Source organism: Bombina bombina, chromosome 4 (assembly GCF_027579735.1).
Source record: "Bombina bombina isolate aBomBom1 chromosome 4, aBomBom1.pri, whole genome shotgun sequence".
NCBI classification, from domain to species: Eukaryota; Metazoa; Chordata; class Amphibia; order Anura; family Bombinatoridae; genus Bombina; species Bombina bombina.
In genome coordinates, this window is record NC_069502.1 from 426,117,538 (window position 1) to 426,139,251 (window position 21,714).

Genomic DNA, 21,714 nt, shown 5'->3' on the forward strand with positions numbered 1-21,714 from the left:
ATCATTTATCTTTAAGCTTTCAGTGAGGCAAATTTTAGCCAATCATAAATTTTTAATTTAACCACATCAACAAAGAAAATTTGAATTGCCAAAAAGTTAAGTTGGCAGGTTTAGTTTATTGTATCATTGGTGAACGGCTGCAAAAGAAACACAGCAGTGATCTTATTCTCTAAAGGCTGCCCCTACAATAATAGTGATATATGTAATTAATTTTATTAAGGTTAAAAAGACAGTGCAAATCTTAATGTAAACATGTGTAACATATCTGTGGTTAAATAAATTGAAAAATACAGTATGGTGTCATAATTTAGATTAGATAAATATCTAGTAGTCAATCTCGCTTTTTCTGTGTGCGTTTGTTGCCACCATGTTTCAATGCAGATACTATGCTGTGACTGAGGGTTCGGATGAAATTATATATAATGTGATTAAACCAACTGAAATTGAATTGGATTCAGAAGAGTTCTGGACAAAGTAGGACTTCATTTTAAAGGGACAGTCTACTTAAAAATTGTTATTGTTTAAAAAGATAGATAATCCTTTTATTACCCATTCCCCAGTTATGCATAAGCAACATTGTTTGTTATATTAATACATTTTAAACCTGTATGATTAGCTTATATCTAAGCATCTGCAGATGCTAATCTCAGTGCTTTATAAAAACTTGAATTTTAGCCATTTAGTGCTGGTTCAGGCATAACTCCACAGGAGTGAGCACAATGCCATCTATATCGCACACATAAACTAGTACTGTATGGCTGTGAAAAGCTAATAAAATGCACTAAGATAAGAGGTGCCCTGCAGGGGCTTAGAGGCTATAAAGTACATTAATATAACAATGTTGGTTGTGCAAAGCTGGGGAATGGGAAGTAAAGGTGTTATCCATCTTTTTAAACAATAAAAAAACCAAGTGCTGTCCTTTTAAAGGGACAGTAGACGCCTCAAGATATTAATATAAATAGATTAATTCTATGTAGTAAAACAACATTGCAATAAACTTTCATTATTTATTTTGTTCTCCTTTCCTGTAATGTGATTCTGGATATTTTGGGCTTTCCAATTCAAGTTAAACATGGAAGTGCTGCAGACACAGCTATATTCCACAGTCATTGGTTGCACTCTCTAGTAAGCCATTTATACCATTCCTATTTGGCCTCAGCAGAAAAATGTAACCTAAGTTACAATATGGTGGCACCCACTGCTTTATGTGCCTTATGTACCCTTATGCTTTCAATATTTAAACAACTAATATAATTTTTAAAAATCACATGTAGAAATTATTCTCAGGCTAATCTTTGCTCTGAATACCTCATTCAAGAAATTATGTATTTAGTGTTTAATGTCCCTTTAAGGTGATTATTTTTAAACTGCAGTACAAAAATCAAATCATTATCCGTCACAAAACAATCCTATTTTCAAATATAATATTTAAACTGCACTCAGCATTAAAGGGACATAATACTCATATGGTAAATCACTTGAAAGTAACGCAGCATAACTGTAAAAAGCTGACAGGAAAATATCACCTGAACATCTCTATGTAAAAAAGGAAGATATTTTACCTCACAATTTCCTCAGCTAACCAGTGCTGTGTAAAAAGTTATCTTTCAGTTCCTGCCCAGTTGCAGGTAAAAAAAAAAAAGAAAAAAGGAAGAAATGAACAGCAGCCAATCAGCATCAGCAGTCGTGAGTTCATGAATTGTGATCTCATGAGATTTCATAGTAAACTTCCTTAAACTGAATAGGGAAATAACATGAGACACGCTCCCTAGCAGGTCCCGGGACAGGCAAACTGATGTGCTGCTTAATGTCCTTTACAAAGTGAAGTGAATACTTAGGACATTTTGAGGTAAAATATCTTTCTTTTTTACTGAGATGTTCAGGTGATATTTTCTAGTCAGCTTTTTACAGCTATGATGCATCACTTTCAAGTGTTATAACATGTGGGTATTATGTCCCTTTAACCATATTATTGTGTAAATATGCTGTTCACTCACAGTTGCAGTGAACTTAAAGGGATGTACATAAAAGATTACCTGCTTTTGTGTATAAATTATACTTGTTGCATGCTCTCTAGGGAGGCAAATTTTGTAACCTGAGTTCTTCAAAATGCTGCCGATTAAATCAATCTATTAAAGCAATCTATAGCATTTTAAAGAAAACATGGGTTACAGAATATGTTTTTTTGGCTGTCTAAGGAGCGTGGGACAAGCACAAGATTTACACAAACCAAGTTTTAAGTCTTTTGAAAATATAATCCCCATTTTAAACAGATGTCAGCCTGAACTTGTATGCGGACATGTGTTAGATATAGAATGTTCAAACTGAAGTGATTGATAAAGTTCAAATGAGTGATTTATTTTATAGCATCCTGTGTTTCCTTTTTTTGTGCTAGAGATCTTATACAAGTCTCTGACACCTAACAACGGCAGATGACACAGATCTAGTTAAGGGTACCATGATGGAAAAACACAAGCACAAAAAATTAAAAAAAAAAAGAACAGGAACAAAGAGACAGAAAACCTGATGTCCAGGAAAAACTAGTGTAAATATTTATTGGCAATTAGGAACATGCAGCCACTCGAAACAGCACTTCAAGAGGATGCCAAGGGGAAATCCAGTGGAATTTAGATGAACAAAATAAGTATACCATTTTTTTATTTTTTTTTACAAGACCACAGTTTGATAACATTTCAGATTGTTATTGGGCTGAAATAAACTTCAATAAAAAAACTACATTACAGATGTACTTCAAACAAATATTTCCAAATTGTACTATTCTGTTACTAAGCACCTGTTTTCTAAAAAGTACTTTGTAATGATTGTTTATGTAGTTCTATTCAGTACAAAATTGACTTAGAAGCAACTATGGTATATTTTGATGTTTTATATGCAAATCTTTTTAAAAGGGACATGGGAGTGATATATTAACAAATGCATTACTTCCATCACTGCAGTACTAGTGTAAAGTCATCCCCCCCCCTCTCTCTTTATATAGGTTATCACCTGATCAAATGAATGCAAATTATGCTCTCTGTGCACCTATGGGCCAATCAAACACAGACTGAAGGACTGTATGCAAGTTCAGAAGTCTCTCCAGCAACACAAAAAAAGTTTGCTTTGCATTAAATTTAACTACTAAAAGCCAAGAGATGAGACAAGACAACCCATTACAAAAATATTTTTTTCCCCAAAGAAAAAGATTGGTTTATTTGTGCTGCAGGGATGGAAATAATGCATTATTCTTAAACTGCCAATCCAATGTCCCTTCAACATTCATGTTTATTATAGAAAGTATAACCATGTGGCAAATATTTCCCCTGTAAATAAATTATTTACTAAGCAATTTTATTTAGGTGCACACACTGTAATCTCAACTTATTCCAACATAAAAATTGTGCAACTAAAACAAGATTTTTCCACCTGATATAACCTTAAACATGTCAGTCAATGTGCATAGATTTCTGAAGTTGAATAAAACTTTACTAAAGCATCACATGACAATTGCATGACAAACATAATACAAAGTTATCAAAAAATGAACAGCACATGGGCTAATTGATCTAAAGACAACAGAAAAAAAAATCATATTCAAAATAAAGCAATACATTGATAAAAAAAAATCACTTTCATTTATATCCGTCCAGCAGACAGCACTTAGAATCTTACATTCTCACATGACCAGCATTTTATAAGCAATTGACAATTTTATGTCCACAACATTTTCTTAAAAAACAAAAGCATTTTTACATTTGAGACCTGCTCAAAATGGCACTGATAAAAACAGATCTCAAACAAGATTAGAACATGAAAAGTAGAAGCAAGACAGCATAATGCTCTGCCAACATGGCAGTTCAGTGCTTGATTCCCATAAAAAAAAGCTACAGTGCGCACAGGCAAACAACTTAAATTCACAACTGGCAATCGGTGTGAATCCTGTTACATCATGGCATCTTTAAAATGTAGCTATGTTTTCTTTAATGCAGCATCAACTAAATAGATTAGGAGTATGGCTTTGTAAAAGGCTTAAGGAAGGAATGCTAAAGTCTCAGATTTATTTATTTAAACCTTCCTTATTTTTAAAAATATGAATATATATATGTGTGGGTGTGTGTGTTTTTGTCTATGCATAGGTATATATATATATATATACACACACACACACATACACACGTTTAGTGCATAGGTTCAACACAGAGCTGAATATGGCTGCAGAATAAAAGCTATATTGCACAGTGCAGATCCTCTCATAGACTTAGTATGTTCCAGGCAGCCCTTACAGTCTTAATAGTTCATTGGTACATTGAATGGTTGGGGAATGTGGAATGTTTTAGGAAGGTATCTTTGTCCTTCAGTAGATCTCCCCTGGGTTCCATGAGTTCATTCCGGAAGCAGGCCGTTAGGAGACTGTAGAGAAGAAAGCAAAGAAGAAAAACAACAAGAGATGAAGACCAGGTGTGTTGCAGAAGCAGAACACCTTTGTGATCAGAGTGTGGCTTTGGTGGTATCAGAGAATTTCGGAGAATGGTTTAAAGAAAATGAACACTAATAACAAATGTATGAAACAGTTGAGTAGTTTATCTAGCAATGTATGAGCGTTAACCCCATTGCTGCTACACAATGCTGCAGCACAATAAGTAGTAATGTGATGCAGTCTTCAAGGAGTTAAAGGTCACTACAGCCTCAGAAGATGAATTAAGAGCATCACAGGTAAAATGTTGTGCTTCGCTGACCTGGTTTGGAACATTACTAAACCTGACACTTAGCCTGAGATTATTGGCACAGACAGAACAAATAATCATACAATATTGCCTTTCTGGGAAGTTAGACGTGAGGGAGCAAGTGTACCAAAGAGACCTAAAAACAAAGGCTTACAATGTTGAGATTACAACACGTGCCAGCTCTGTAATTTCCTGAAATCCAAGCCAATTCAATGAATGCAGGACGAGCAGCATGCACAAGTGAGAGTGAAATACAACGCTTCCTCTTCTTTTCTATCTTGATATGTCTCCGTATCAAAGCAATCTTAATGCCTAGGGTTCAAATAATGTGCAAGCCAAACATAACAGCCCACAAAGCTGCTGTAGTGCTGCAAAATTTGTGCCATTTCTTTACAATATACTAGTTCTTCTATTAATTGGGACTAGTCACTACCCAAAATGCATAGACGTAACCTCAATTTACTTGTATTGCTTGCTGTGCCTAGCTGTACTTAAGGTCACAATATCCCTATCTACTAGCTAGATTCAGCTTTTGCTTTACAAATAAAGTCATACTTGTATACTACAGGAAATCTCACTGCTTAAACATGATGACAGACTTCCTAGAATATTATCAGCACATCAGCTTAAAGGGACACTGAAAGATGCAGGTAGTCATGTCTTTGCGGGTGAGACGAAACCTGAGCAGCCACACTGTGATCATAAGGGTGAGGGAATTAGAAAGAGAAAAAAACAAAAGCAAGAATATTAGAGGAAACTAGACATGCAAGAGGGAGACGTGAAAGACAGAGACAGCAAAATACATTACACTCGAAGACTAAAGATAATACTGTAGGTCCTGTATTAAATCTGCAACGCCCGCTGGTTTAATATTCACAGATAACAAAAGGGATATTAAACTTTTTAAAACTTTTCTATCATGCATATAAAAGTGCAACAATATTTGTAACATGCATATAAAACTGCATAGGCATGTTAAATGTATTTATTTGCAAGTTAAAACTATTTTATTCAATATTAAACTAACAGGAAAGTTGTGTTGGTGCATAGCTATTATTTAGAAGTTGCTTACTGGATGATAAAGACAATTCCCACAGATTTATTGGTAGGCAAGTAAAAGCCTCCACAAACAAACAGTAGTTTTATTCAGGAAAGGAACAACAAACTATAACACATAAACAAACACAAAATTTTAGGTGCAACAAAAAAATTGATTTTAATGCCCAAAATCCTGACAATCTAAATGTCTGTGTTGTCTAAGAAAGTCTATGAATCCTGTTCTAGTATAACAGAAATGTGGAAGTAGACAGATTGTTTTGTGTATTTTTTATTGATACTTAGTAGTTTTGAGCTAATATCCCCACAACAAAATATATGGCATTTATTAACCTTTTAAAGCCGTTATGCCGTTCCATTCCGTCATAATTAGACTGGGCTTTAAAGCCGTTATGACGGAATGGAACGTCATAACTAACGGCTGTCCTGAAGCCTTCTGTGCTTCAGGGATTTAATCGCGGTCTGGAGGGCGTTCCTAGGATTGTAGGGACGCCCCCCAGATGCGATCCAATAATTGAAATCTCGCGATCGTATGCACGATCGCGTAGTTTCAATTTGTCTACATCGGAACAGTTGTTCCGATGTAGGCACTTTAACCCTGTCACGAAAGGGTTAAACCTAGAAATACAACCCAAAACATATATGTATATCCAATAAGTATACAATTTTATACATAATACAGTTATTCATATTTAACTAAAACCTAGAAAATCATATTCATAAATAGAAATCAAGAACACAATTATTTTCAAGTAGATAAGATGAACAAACTGTTGGGAAAACAAGACTTGAATCTTGTTAATAAATATGATGCTTTACTGGTTATTTAGGGAGCTTTAGAAAGAACAATCTCAACAACTATTTCATCTTTTCACATACTTTTTCTAGGACTTTGGCCTACCCAGCTACATAGCCTCAAAACTATAGAGATACCAAACAAAACAAATATATACATAATAAAAGTGTCTGGTTATAAGTCAGAACGAAATCTCATTATAAATCCTGATGGAAACTGTGTTTCCAGTCCCATTCCTGTGGCCAATCAATGGCTGCTCTAAGGTGAAATGTGACGACCAGTAGCACTGTCCTATACCCAGACACAATCTCAGTATAACTGTGGTGCAAACAGATATTTGCTTCAGAATCCCATTATATGTACATTATTCCATTTGGGAGAAGACAAAACCACACTCACTGAATTAAAAAAAAGAACTAGAGATTGTAAAGTATATATATATAAATTAGCCAGACCCAGAGTTTTTTTATATTATCTGTTATCACAATCTAGTAAGAAGCTTTTATTGTCTTGCAAGGAATATTATATCCAGCCTAATACAAAATCCTATAGGGTAGATGTTTAATGGAACAAAGGGACACAAACAATACAAATAATTGCACAAAACTTTTACTGAATACAGATCATTTATTTTTTTAAATCAATATTAAGTCTGTAAAAATAATAATATTAGAAAGTTGACTTGGCCCTCTACTAGTTAAAGGGACATAATACTCATCTGCTAAATTACTTGTGATGCAGCATAACTGTAAAAAGATGACAGGAAAATATCACCTGAACATCTCTGTAAAAAGGGAAGAAATTTTACCTCAAAATGTCTTCAGCTCACCAGAGAAACTGCTCTTTGAACAGTTATATACTTCAGTTGTTGTAAAGCTGCAAGTTGGGGAGAAAGCTTTGCTGTGATCTCATGAGATTTCACTTAAATCTCATGAGATTTCACAGTAGACTTCCTTTAATTGAATAAAATTAATAGGAAAACAACATGACTGTGCCTGCACATGCCATATGCACACTCCCTTAAGTCCTGGGACTAGCATTCTTTACAGTAGGGTGTGAATACTTAGGAAATTGTGTGGTAAATATCATCAATTTTTTACACAGATGTTCAGGTGATACTTTCTACTCAGCTTTTTACAGCTATGCGGCATCACTTTCAACATGTGGGTATCATGTCCCTTTAATGTGCTGACAATGTTGGCTGTTTTATACAATACTTATTCAGTATGACTCTTCCCTCCCTCCTGGCGATATCCAGTAATTTACCGCACTGCAGTTTCCTCTAGTAGTTACAGGACACACTCCTACATCTTATTCTCAATCACAAGTTAAAATATGGTATTGAAGCTGTACCGTTCATTATGGTAATTTTCCTCTCTGACATCCTGGTCTATTGGAGAATGCTTTAGATTTTGTTCCATGTAGTTGGGACTGTTCTGCATTCTTTTTTGCCACTGTTGTATGGAGAAGGTGTCACTCCTCCCTGTATTTCGTGGGGCAGTCATGTTGTTCTGTAGGCTTCTGTCCCTGAGCAATTTAATGTCATGTATTAAACATTTTAGACCCAAGGTTTTGAAAGCTATCACTATGCCAGTGTCCTCTTTCCTAGCATATGGTTGCCAAGGAGGGCTGCAAAATAATGCTATGAAATGTTTTTTAGCCTTCTCTGGCAACCAAGGAAATAAAGGACCAGTTTATAATCCCCATATATAGTTTATATATGTGTGAACACAATATTTATTGATTAGATGTTTCCTACAATAAAACATCTAAAAAAAATGACAATATGCACTAACCAATGCCTCCCACATGTCTCAAGATTTCTATATGATATTTTGCACATTATAAAAGCGTTAAACTGTAAGAGCTAGACACACATTTCCTCTTGATATAACAATAACACAAAAATAAACATTGGGATTGTTTGCAAGAAAGAGCAGGGAAACATTAGTGTTGCAGCCATCCAAAAATGTACATAAAACGCATGCACTTTAGGGTAACTCTCAAACAGATTAGACAACAAGCACGGTAAAAAATATAGTAATGGACTATAGTTGCAAAAAAAAAAAAATCAAAACAGATTTCAAAGCGTCTCTCCCATGCAAACAACTTTATGAATACTCACTGTTTCTGTAATAAATGTTGCTGCTGTTGTCTGTAGGTTTCGATTGTGTGCTGGGGAAGGTATTGCATGAGTTCCAAAGATTCTTTGATTTTCAACAACATTTCATAAATTTCTCTTCCTTTTACCTGTACAACCCAATACATGGGCATTGAAAAAATGTAAAGAATAAAGATTGTGAAAAAGCTGACAAAATGTATCATATCAATAAAAAAGACAGATCTGCAATATTCAGCAGAATTTAGTAATGCTCCAATCTAACAGCAAGTAAAAAGAAACTTTGTTAATATCCGAATGCGGTAGAAGGCAGGCATTCGGCTCTTTTAGTAACCGGATTTCTTCATGTGAAAGTGAAACACACTAAGATCTGTGCAAATCCCAATCTTAGTGTGTTGCACTTTCACAAGGAGAAATCCGGCTCCGAAAAGAGCTGCCTTGTTCCGCATTCGGAAATTAACCAAGTATCTGAATGCACGTGCCTAATTTTGATCCTTTTGGTGCTATTTTAACCTGTTACATTACATGAGAACAGAGAATGCTATAAAAACTAGAATGAGACTCAAAAACATAGTATTCCTCCACTTTGACATACTATCATGGTTTTCTCTATTTCTTTTTAGCATATTTAGTACATTTATAAGAACGACGAATATGAACAAATAGCTATATCATGTATTAGGGATAAAAATAGCAAACTGATTTCCTTGGTAAATTAAAAGGGACATGAAAAAGAGGCGGGCAGTTAACCTTTTGCAACAACACAGAGCAAATCATTCATAAAGTACAAGGTTACTCAAGGGCCTTATGAAATACATGTATGGTCTGGGCGCTTTTACAGTCCGGGGGAAAACATTCCTGCAACATCATACTGTGATACGCTTTATTTCATCACAATAACTACTACACTTAGAGCATCTGTGCTGCTGCTTTTGTGTTTAATTTTCTAGCATGAAATTGTAAACAACTTTAAAATTACTTTTATCATCAGATTTTCTTTGTTCTCTTGGTATCTTTTACTTAAAAGCAGGGATGTAAGCTCAGGAGCATGCACATGTCTGCAGCTCTATATGGCAGCAGTTTTGCAAATATGTTATCCATTTGCAAGTGCACTAGATGGCAGCACCATTTCGTGCCATATAGTGCCCCAGAAACCTAATTAGATATTTCTTCAACAAAGTGTACCATGGGAACAAAGCAAATGATAATATGCGTGTGTGTAAAATAATGTTAAGCTTGTTTTAGAAGTTAGGTGAGACTTACAGGTAGGTAGAGCACCTCATCATCTGGAGACCGCCGTTTTTTTATGGACGTCATCTGAATACCATGAGTGGCTTGCCGAAAAGCTAGAAAAGCAAAGACAACTAACTATCCACAGCATCTTAAATGATAACGTACACAAAATATTATACGACAAACAACTATAAATAAAAATCCCTAACATCTGAAATAACTTCCTTAATATTTTCTGATATTTCAATATTTTTGTATTTCTAGAAAATCTTCAACATCCATTCAACATAGTAAGCTTGAATTATTTTTGATTCCAGATGATCTCAATAGAAATGACTGGATATAACACCTATAAAATCAAGTGTACTCTTGCTTAAAATGCAGTATGTTGTTACAAAGGCAGCGCTGTTATTTTGATCTATAATACAAAATCAGCTCTGCAGCCAACCTGCTGCTTAGATTTTTGGATGCCTTGCTGTCACTGGCTATCAACTTACATTGCTTCATACCTTCCCCATTCTTTGTTGTGTCTGAAACTTGTTGCTTCCTGATGCTGTCTTCATCTGCTTTGCGGTCTCTACCAGGACAAGCGCAAATACGAGCTTCAAAACACCGACGACCCAGAACTTGACCACTGTAGCAAAAATAAATAAAAACTATGTATATTAATATATATACCGTATATACATGCACATACACACTTATACATATACTGTATCTGTCTGTCTATATACACACACACATAAGTGAGTACACAACTGTGCAATATCACTTAAATGTCAAAATTGTATCACCTCTCAATACTTGACAAGCAGAGTATTTCCTCTTATGAACAATCAAAAACAAACACTATATTGAAAATACAGTCCACACTCACTCTCTTGTTTCCAGCGTTACGATGATCAGAATCGGTCGCCGGTTCATTCCTCCAACACAACTGCTGTTGCACATAAAATTGTATAATATTGTTGTGAACTCTGTGCCAACCTATAAACATTTTTTTGAAGAGCAGAAAAACAAAGAAAAATAATTCTAATAAATTCCAGGATTAATTTCTAGATTAAAGCTTTAGAGATGCCATTCTTTGGTATTTACGCTATAAGATGTGCTTACTGTAAATGCATTACCACACTTTTTAAAGAGACATGGAAGTCAAAACTTTCATAATTAAGATAGAGTGTACAATAAAAAAAATAAATAAAAAAAAATTCAGATTTACTTCTATTTTTTACCTCTTTTCCTTGCTATGTTTTGTTGAAATTTAGTTACTTTCCAAGAGAGCATACTTAGTCAGGCTCAGGAGCATGCAACATGGCTTGAGTACGATATATAAAAACATTTTTTGCAATATACTTAGCAAGACACCTACATGCTCTTAAACCGCCCTTAGTATGATCTCATGGAGAGGAGCCAAGACAAAGAGGACGATTTTATAACATAAGTAAATTGCATTTTTTGTAATTGTATGCTCCATCTTAATCATAAAAATGTAATATTGACTTTGTTGTACCTTTTAAGGGATAGCAAAGTCAAATATAAACTTGCATGATTCAGATAGAGCATGTCATTTTAAGACACTTTTATAGGGACATTCCAGTCAAAATATAAATGCACATAGTTGAATTACATCTCTGAGAAGAAACATATTTGCAATATACCTGTACTGGCAAAAACTTCTAGTAAAAGTTATCACTGTTTTAGTGTTAACATCTCTGTACATGCATGTGAAACGTAACAACTTCGACTGAATCGTCTTCCCTTAGCCCCCTCTCCCCCCCTCCCATAGCGCCTTGAGACCCTCATGGGTGATTAGTTTGCGCTTTACAAGTACCCAATAGATAGAACAAGATATTCTCTGTGCATCATTGTTTTAAATACTGCAGTTGCTCAGGGCACCAGTGGGGCTTGTATCATGTCAGCAATTAACAAATTGAGTCTTTACCAGATGGTACAAGCACCTTAGGCTCACTGTGCATACTTAAATACACTTTTGAAACAGCTATTACTTTTACTAGAAGCATTTTTGCTAATGCTTATATATGACAAACATGTTTCCATTAAAAACTGAAATGTATTCATGTGGATTCCAATTTTGGCTGGAATGTCCTTTTAAATTCACTTCTATTTTCAAAGAATATGCACATATCCTCAATAGTGACAGCTAGCTGCTGATTGGTGCCTGCACACATTTGTCTCTTGTGATTGGCTAACTAGATGTGTTCAGCTAGCTGCCATTAGTGATGGATAAACAGATAATAAAGCAAATTTGATAATAGGAGTAAATTGGAAAATTGTTTAAAATAGTTTCCTGTCCCTTTAATAAGCATTAAGATGACCAGGAGTATGACAATACTGTTCTAAATGATTAAACATTAGTGAAATATAATTATCTTTATAATCCTAAGAACTCAACATTGTAGCACTCACCTGTGGGGGTTCGTAAGGTACCAGAACACTCTGTCTCCCAGTGATTGGATCTTCTACATATTGGGCATGGCTATTTCCTTCTACCCTAATCAGATGACTGGGAGGAGCTATCTGTCCTGTAAAACACAACATTCAGAAAAAATTAATAGGTCTGTAAACGACTAAGCTTGGATACACTTCCATTTAAAACAGTATCTTGTAGGTTGGAAAACGTAACTTTAAATACAGTATATATAATATTTATAGATAAATATGTAGTTAGCCAAGTGACTTGACTAACTTAGACATATCTGTCAAAAGACAACTAATGATGTGCATTGATCATGGGAAAATGTACCAAAAAAATACTCTACCAACAGTAACAGTAATCATACACTTTTGCTATGCTAAATTATTTTGATCATACCCTCATTAAATTCGCGACTCAGCTCATGGTTTGGGCAGCGTTTCACAACCTCTGTGACATGTTCTGCTTTCTTGTAGACTGGCATGGCCCGAATTACAGCGCCCTGCGGAGGTGGTGTCATCACTTTGATCTGAATTGGACATGTTTTGGCAATTTGGCAGTAAAGCTTCTTCAGATCTGTGGAATACTAAATAAAACAAAACAGCTTATTAACAGCTAGCTTACAATAAACAGATTGCAGTATTTATCTAGACATTTTAACAATGTGAATATATTGTTAATAATCAAGAGGCAGCAAAAACCAACAGAATTTAGTGCACACTTTCCCACATCTATAGAACTAGAAAGTCAAAGGCTGTATTTTATGTGAGTTTTCTTGATTTTAACAACATATTGAGAATATATAAGCACAGATTGCTTAAACCTGAATTTTAAAAATATATGCATAATTAAGCAGAGAAAATAAATATTTAACCTATTTCTTCAGACTAAAACATCTAAAATGACCTCCTACCCAGGTATGTATTTAGTGTTTCAATTTGATTGCCATAAATTCAACTTAAACGTGTATTTTCTTCTCTCATGTAGTAGAAAATGAATAATGTAAATCTTTTGACTATATCTCACATCACATCCTCTCAAAAAACAAAAGACATTTGCTTGAAGCAATTGTTCTCGGCTAAAAAAACAAGCAGGTAAGTACTAGTTGTATTTATGACCTGGTTCTCATGTGCCCAAAATTATCATGAATTGAAAGGCTACATTATCAGAATGATGCAGCATTATAAGGATTAATTGCATTCATTAATATTTGTAAGGAACACTATAGTGCCTTCTAAGAACACTACATTTTCACAAAACTTCCCTTGCTGAGTGCACTTAAACACTAGGGTTACAGAGTATGCATTATGAATAAGCCAGTGGAAAATATAACACACATAATATACTGACTAAGCTAAGTTAACGTTTCAAGAGGCACAGCTGCAGGTAAAGCTAGTGTAGGAGATCTTTTGGAATATGATCGAAAACATTGTGCAATAAAGTCTCTGTGCCCTCAGGCAAGATATTAGAAAACAATAGTTTTAAATAGCCTGGGGATATGAGAAATGCTGCCAAAAGATAAATACATTTTAAAGGGGAGTTGCGAAATACAGTATATTTAGTTACCATTTTACATGCAACAGGCAAAAGAAGGGCAACTTTAGGTTGTGTATTAAAAGTAAAGGTTATAATGTACTAAAACAAAACACATGTACTGATCGTAGAATATATTATAAAAGAGTAAAAATACAAAGTTAGCAAAATCTGGTTCTGCTCAGAATATGCTGTCTTTTTACAAAGTAGCTATACGTTGATCTACTTTTCTCAAATACCCAATAATATACTCCCAATATTTCATGTGGACAAAGAGAGACAAATACTTTTGAAGTTATAAAAACTATTTATTGCTGTTGTTTATAAACTAACCTGGTATATACAGCTTCAAGTTTAAATTGTATCTTTTATTTTATTAACTGCCTCCCTAGTAAATGAAAGATATTTCTGCAGTCTTCCAATAAATTAACATAATGGGTGAGTTTAAAAATGTTTTAAAGCCTAAAGACCTTTATGTTTGTGCAAATGTGTTTCAATAGGAAAACTCCATTCACCACTTGTGAAACAGGACTTGTTACTGAAGTAGACAAGGCCAGCCAAGATCATTACATTAGCAACATCACCATTATTTTGCAGTTCCTTATCGCTGATGAATCCAATTACAAATAGATATATGGCAGAGTTGGCTTGTGAAGTGCACTTTCAGTTGTCAGAATTGAGATTTAAATTACAGGAAGAAGAGACAAAATAAATAATAAAAGTATATTGTAAAGTTGTTTTACTGCACATAATTAAACATTTTATATTAAAATCTCAGTGTTTACTATCGCTATACCATGTGAACAGCACCCGAGATAAATTTTTGCAATGCGATTTTCGTTTTTAGTGAAAAAATTTCTGCAGGTCATTTTGAAATTACATTTTCTTCAAACGGTGCTTCACTCTGGTTGCACTGTGTTAATGAAAACTTACACAGTGCAGCCAGAGCTCAGCGCTGTTTGAACAGAACAGCCTGATGTAGAGTAGTGCTGCAAAGTGTCCTATTCTTTCTGCAGACTGCATTTTCTTAGATGGCATTTCAGATCACAGCATGTTCTGCCTTGGAGATCAGTAAATGTATTGAACAGCAAATTCACTCAAGATCCTTTTGTCAGTCTGATTAAAAAAAAATTGACTATCAGATTTTGTGTTGAAACAAGATTTTTCTTTAAACATTGACATCCTTTTTAAAAAGGTGGACCTGAAATGAGAGGCTGCCCTCCATAAGAAGGTAGATACACAATGATGTATGGCTAGGAATATACACAATGCAAACATCACTAAGAATTACAATTGTACAGCTAAAAAACACATCAGAAGTCTTTGTTCATGCTGCATATGGATGTCTGCTAGCAGCTTTGTGGTTATGACACAGGGCAGGATTAGATTTTACCAAAGCAAACACAACGTTAAAGTTCACTTCAATTGTGTAAAATGTTCTCCTGTGCTACACCTGCCTCTGTGAAGTCATCCAAATTAAAACAAGCACCGAATTCCATTACCAGCCTCCGTCCAATTATTCTGTGTGTGTTAGAAAATAAGAACAAATAGCTGAAAAAATATAACCTGGGGGGATTATATGTTGTAAGCGATATGCAGTATTTCTATTATCACAAAGCAGTATCATGTTACCTAGCATGCAATCTGAATTCATCTCCTTTTTTTCAGGTTCACGAGCAATGTCATGTTTAAATAAGCAGTCTTTGCGTAGGCAATTGTACAGAAATGCAGAGATTTCTGGTACTTTCATAACAATAATATGTTTTAAAAGAACATTCCTGAGTATATGACTCTACCCTCACCACCTGCCTCAGTTGACATACTGTATTACAAGCTCTTGGCATCATGGTTTGTAAATGAGTATTACAATGTGAAAGAACACCACAGACTAACAACAGACACCTGTCAGACTCCTAAACAAGTCTTCCCAATTGTGTCATGTGTTTCCTCTTTCACCCATACAATTCATGATTAAAATACATGAATAAAGACTAGAATCAAGATCAACATTTTACCATCAACCGACAGATCAATGCCTCAGTTCGTAGTGCCTTGAGTATAATTACCATCTCCCTTGCTATTATAAAAAAGAAACAGATATAAACAAGCTACTCAATGATCTAGCAAGTACTGTGTAGAATGTTGCATGGTTAAAATTTACAGGAAAAGCTGACAAAATAAAAGTACATCATGTTTTTTTCACTAAGCATAATTAGAATTATTGAAATACAGATTTCAAAACTTAAAAGGAAATGAAATGAAGCATCAAGCCTAACCAAAATATTGTGACCCTTAGAATGTTCCTAACTGATGTAGCAGGGATATAGAAATGGTTTCTGGCTGAGATCACACAGCAAAGCAAATATGAAAGACACAGACTGCAGTGAGGGCGAGAAAACATTTAGCAGTGACAAAATCACCCTGCAAGAGCTTGCTTCTCTGCATTAATATAGGTGTCTGTAGATGGGTTGTAGAATTCAGTATGAGTAAAAAACAAGAAACAATTGACATCAACTCAGATTAAAAAATGTGTGCCTATTTGTGATTTAAAGCATCTCCTGACTTCAGGCTTCTTCTTTTTTTTTTTTTAAATAAGGAATGGGATATTATTCAATAATACTTAAAGTGAATGTAAATTTTGATGCTAAAGTGCCCGGTTTTTAAAACTTTGATTAAAAACAGGGGAACTTTAATTCATCAAAATTTACTTTTCACTCCTGTTGTGACAAAAAAATTACCTTTTAAACTTCACAGCAGCTCCAGCTTCCTCCGGACTCAAAAGCCATTTCTGATGTCAGAAATGATTGATAGGTCATCCTCCAATCACAGCTTCCCCCCCGGGGGATTCAGTGTCTGATTCACTGCTGTGATTGGAGGAAGCCGGATGCCTAATTTTAGACCCAGGAAGAGGCTTTGAGACGGGTGGAGGAAGCTGGAGCTGCTGTGAAGATTAAAAGGTAAGTTTTTTTTCACAACAGGAGTGAAATTAAAATTTTGATGAATTAAAGTGCCCCTGTTTTTAATCAAAGTTTTAAAAACCGGGCACTTTAGCATCAAAATTTACATTCACTTTAACTGAGGCACTATCAGGTTACAGTGCATTTAGCTGATGTGTACTTGTAGTGTTAATGGATCTTTGTACTTCACTCCTTTATCTAATTAAACATTTCTGAATTTTGGTAATGTGTTTTGTGTGCACAGCAATGTGGTTCTGTGTTTTTGGTAGAGTAACATGCTGACCACTTACATAGAGTTTACAGACTTGTTGGGACATGAGCTGGTAACGCTAAAAGAACAAGATACTTATAAAGCAGTTTCTTTGCTTCAGGTATAGCTTTACTGTAGCACTTATGTGACACTCAGTTTGTCAAGCAAACAAACCAGAAAACCACTTGTGGGACACCTGGCCTGGCTAACCTTTTCAGAAGGAAGTGTATTTATAATAATACTTCTGAAATTAGCATTAAAAACATATTAACGAACATTTGTATTTAGCTTATTACAGTAGATTTTAGAATGTTGTACATTTAGCAAAGGCTTTTTTTAAAAATATTACTTTATACCTTCTTTCATGGACTTTATAAACATAGAATAGACTTTAGTTTCTCTAAATCTCAGGATTTAATTGTACTTTGGTGAATCTAATATCACTGCCGTACACTGGTCCAGAATCCGTATTGCTCATCTAATCACTTGACCACAAAATAGTGATTAGTTAAGTGAATTAGAAGAATAAAAAAAAAAAAAACGCTAATGGCTACAAACCTGAAATATTGTTACTGAATTGAGCGGAGAGACTTGCAGTATTTTATTATTTATATATTTTCGCCACCTTCAGTGGCCACCTATGTATTTTGCTGCCGGATTCAAACAAGATGAGCTCTGTAGACTGTTGATAATCCAACAAACATAAATATTTATCTATAGGAAAATTAATAAGCCTCATAGTCACATCTGTAGATGATAATAGGAAACCAAAGCCTGAATTTCTTCAAATACCAGCTCAAAAAGAATAATGTATTTATATGATTTGTTAATGAATTAAACACCTCTTATTTCAAAGTATTTAATACAACAATACAAAGTTAAAAGGTACAAACAAAATGAGTGAGAGTTCTCTATAAGAACAGCTCAAAATCTCAGCACAGGCTGAAACTGCTGGAGTGTAGGACCATGCTGTGTCTACAAATGACAGTAAATGATGCTACAAAAAGGATTTTGAAGTGTTTGCTCAGTCTTAAACTCTGTTCCTGTAGCCACCCCCTCCATATAACAGGCTGCCTGCTGCCACCTGTCAGTCAAAGTAGATTTATTACCTGGGCGGGCAATGCTGGGAGCGGCACATTCCAACCTGGCCGCACCCATAGGTGTTGACATCAGACAGGTGAGGTCCCCTCCTAAATGCCTGGAAGAGAGTAGACTGGCCCCCTCCCTGTAATGTGTGTCCCACTGATTCTATGGCCCCTCAAGGCAAAATGTGAGAGCAGCCAAACTCATAGCTGCATCTATATCTGGTAAACAATAATAGCTGAGCCCAGATTAAGCAAAGGGAGAGAAAGGAAACATAACCACAGGCACAAACTGAAGACACCAAAAAATGCTGCTGTCTACTCTCTCCATACAAACCAATGATGCTGATAAAGCATACTTTTACTTAAGTGTCCAAGTCTGACTACAAGCTTTTTTTCTTCATATTACAATTCTAAGTTGCATTCTAAAACCCTAATAACAATACCAATGTGGCATCTAACACATAACCAGCTTAACAATGCAAATCACGCATCAATGAAGCAGGCTGCTAGGGGTGCAAACCCCAGTTAACCTGTAGGATTTACAAGAAGGCTACAAAGCATATCCCTTAAAGGGACACAAAACCCCAAATTATTCTTTTATGATTCAGATAGAGCATAGATTTTTAAACAACTTTTCAATTTACGTCATTCTCTAGGCATCCTTTGTACCTGGAGAAGCAATGCACTACTGGGAGATAGCTGAACACATTTGTAAGCCAATGATAAGAGACATATGTTCAGCCACAATCAGCAGCTAGCTCCCAGCTTCTAAGCCAACCTAGATATGCTTTTCAAGAAATGATACAAAGAGAACTAAGCAAATAGATAAGAGAAATAAATTGGAAAGTTGTTTAAAAATCAATGCTCTGTCTGAATCATGAAGGAAAATCAGGAATAGTGAATGTAACAATTACCATGGAACCCTCACTGGCTTCTATCCAGCCCTCCTTTTCCTCAAATTACATATAGTGTTATGGGGTATTTTATGACTCTTCCACAGGGACTGCATGCCAAACTTTAGGTTCAGAACACAGTAATGTGCTGGTTTTATGAAGCATTACTTTGTGATACTACATTCCTCATCTGACTTATAATTTGTAACACTGAAAGTTCACCTGCATGATGAATTAATAGCCTAACGGAACATTAGTAATAGAAAGAAAAAAAATCTTTAAAAATGCTATTTTCAAGTCAATCCCTTTCTTAACTGCATGTTTACCTCATGTTAAAGGGTTAAACACTTAGGACCTGATAATGTTAAGCTCTCCTTTTAGTTAAAACGATCGAAGAAGTCTCGTCAGCATGAAGCTGTCCCTCATATAATTTTATAAAAGCTAATTTAACTTGTGAGCCATTTATCTTGCTATGCAAGTTTCTGGATTTGAAATAGAGACTCTTACATTACAATACAAGGTCTAAAAAAGATCCCAAAGATTTTGCGTAATTTCTGTCCATCCTGACGAGTTTTTGATCATTGGCCCCTTAGTTAAAAAGTCATTCACCCTGGAGCTCTAGATAAACATATAGCCAAGTAAGCAAATAAAGAGAGGCATATGTAAGTATGCTCCAGTCAATAGTCATACACTAATCCAGAACAGCATAGGACAGTGCCTTTTGATCAGTCTCGGGAAAACTGATATGCGTTGTTTTTTTGTTTTTGTTTTGTTTTGCTAAAACCTAGTTATGTATAGTTTGTATATATGAAAGTAGGACCCCCCCCCCCCCCCATTAATAGAATATGAAAATGAGTACACTATCCATGTTAGTGGGATGCATATTCTAATGTGGCCTCCATGGAAAGGTTAAACACACTAGTAATAAAGGAACACTATTTTACTCATAGGTCAAACAGCATCCGTTTAACACTTGTTACTGTGCACAGTAGTTCATTGTTTTACCATTAACGTGTTGTGTAGTGTTCTTGAGTTGGTGGGAGGGAGGGAGGGAGAACGGGGCTGTCGTGTGCCTGTAATTGCAGCACCTCTTGCCTGGCTGCCTGCCCTGGGGGCTCTGCCTCACCCTGAGGTTTGGGCCACGTTCCAGCCACACTGCCCCGGTATAAATGAAAAGGGAGGATAATAAGAAAAACCTGACAACCTCCTCTAGTCAAACATAGTTCAGTTTACATAGAAATTAAAAGGAAAAAAAAAAGGATGGAGGGAGGGGCTGCATATTTCTTTAGCACCTGTGGCATGAATGCCTCTAGGCTACAAATATGGACAGAGCTGAGGAAGAAAGAGAACTCTTTGAAAACGCAGACCATTCAGTCCATTAAGCAGAAGGAATGTGTGTCTCCCAAGAAGCCAGAAAGAGTCCCACTCCTTGGTTTTAATACAAGGGGCCTTGGACTGTCACATCACTGCCAACTGGCTAAACAAACAGAGACAGCAGACAACTCTAGGGAGGTAATCTCTCTGGAGACACACTGATATTAGAGAAAAATGTAGATGGCACGAAACCAGTACTCCACTTGATAATACATTGAATTTTAACTCTCAGCCTATAACATGTATTGTATAAGATTTTCAAGAAGATATGGATGTGTAAAGCAGTACTATATTTTAAAGGGACATTGCAGTCAAGTTTTCTCTTTGTTTCAAAATGTATACCAGTTAGTCATTCTTATAGAGAGGAGAAAAAAATAAAATAAAATAATTTTCCTGTCTTAGATAAATCAGTTTTCTTTTATTACTTGCAGAGGTGCGTCTCTGAAGAAAAAAAAAGGTAGTATTAGTACTACCAATTAGCAGAAATTGGATTTCGAGTGGAAGTGCGCTATTTACTGCTATATATATATATATATATATTTACTCACACACACACACACATATATATATATATATATATATATACACACATACATATAGAACACAATCCAGATTGCTGCGGAATCTGTTGGCACTCTACAAATACCTGATGATAATAATAATAATAATAATAATCAGCACACCGTCTCAAAATAACTTAAATTATTGTCCACTGGGTGGCAACATTCAGGGTCCTCCCCAATATCCACAAAATAAAAACAAAGTTTTACTCCAAGTTTTATTGACAAGAAGTGAAGAACTTTATTGACCCATTTATCAAGCTATGTATATATATATAAATATTTATTTATTAAAAATTATGGTAGGAGATAAAACCATAACATTAAAATCCCCCATTTTATAAAAGATAACGAGAAATTATTGCATAGTCAATTAGCACATCTCAGCAAGTATCCCCGCTTGCCTTTACCCAGAAATACTCCATATTCACTGTAACCAATGCACCAGAGGATTCTGGGTAAGATATGCAACATCTCAGGATGTGCTTATTGCCTATGCAATAATTTCTGTTATTATATATTGATATATATACTGTATTTATATATATATATACACACACACACACATGTATATATGCTGCTATTTTATATGCCAGATGAAAACATTTTCAGTAACGTGTCACATATATTGAATTTAATATTTTTTTCTTCTATTACAGAAACAATAATTATGGGGAGTCAAAACCGCTTCTTAAAGGGCTAT

The 21,714-nt window shown here is 35.1% G+C and overlaps 1 protein-coding gene across 4 annotated transcripts in view; it reads right to left on the reverse strand.

Moving 5' to 3' along the window:
• TP63 (tumor protein p63) overlaps window positions 1-21,714 on the reverse strand; it is a 476,949-nt gene that overhangs the window by 15,676 nt on the left and 439,559 nt on the right. For 3 of the 4 annotated variants that reach the window (XM_053710245.1, XM_053710246.1, XM_053710248.1), the window contains exons 3-9: window positions 12,759-12,945; window positions 12,353-12,468; window positions 10,803-10,912; window positions 10,423-10,559; window positions 9,956-10,038; window positions 8,699-8,823; window positions 7,927-8,100 (exon numbers count right to left, since the gene is read on the reverse strand). In XM_053710245.1, the coding sequence (XP_053566220.1) occupies window positions 7,927-8,100; window positions 8,699-8,823; window positions 9,956-10,038; window positions 10,423-10,559; window positions 10,803-10,912; window positions 12,353-12,468; window positions 12,759-12,945 (932 nt within the window). The remainder of the gene's footprint in view (window positions 1-7,926; window positions 8,101-8,698; window positions 8,824-9,955; window positions 10,039-10,422; window positions 10,560-10,802; window positions 10,913-12,352; window positions 12,469-12,758; window positions 12,946-21,714) is intronic. The other variant, XM_053710247.1, reaches the window with a different exon arrangement.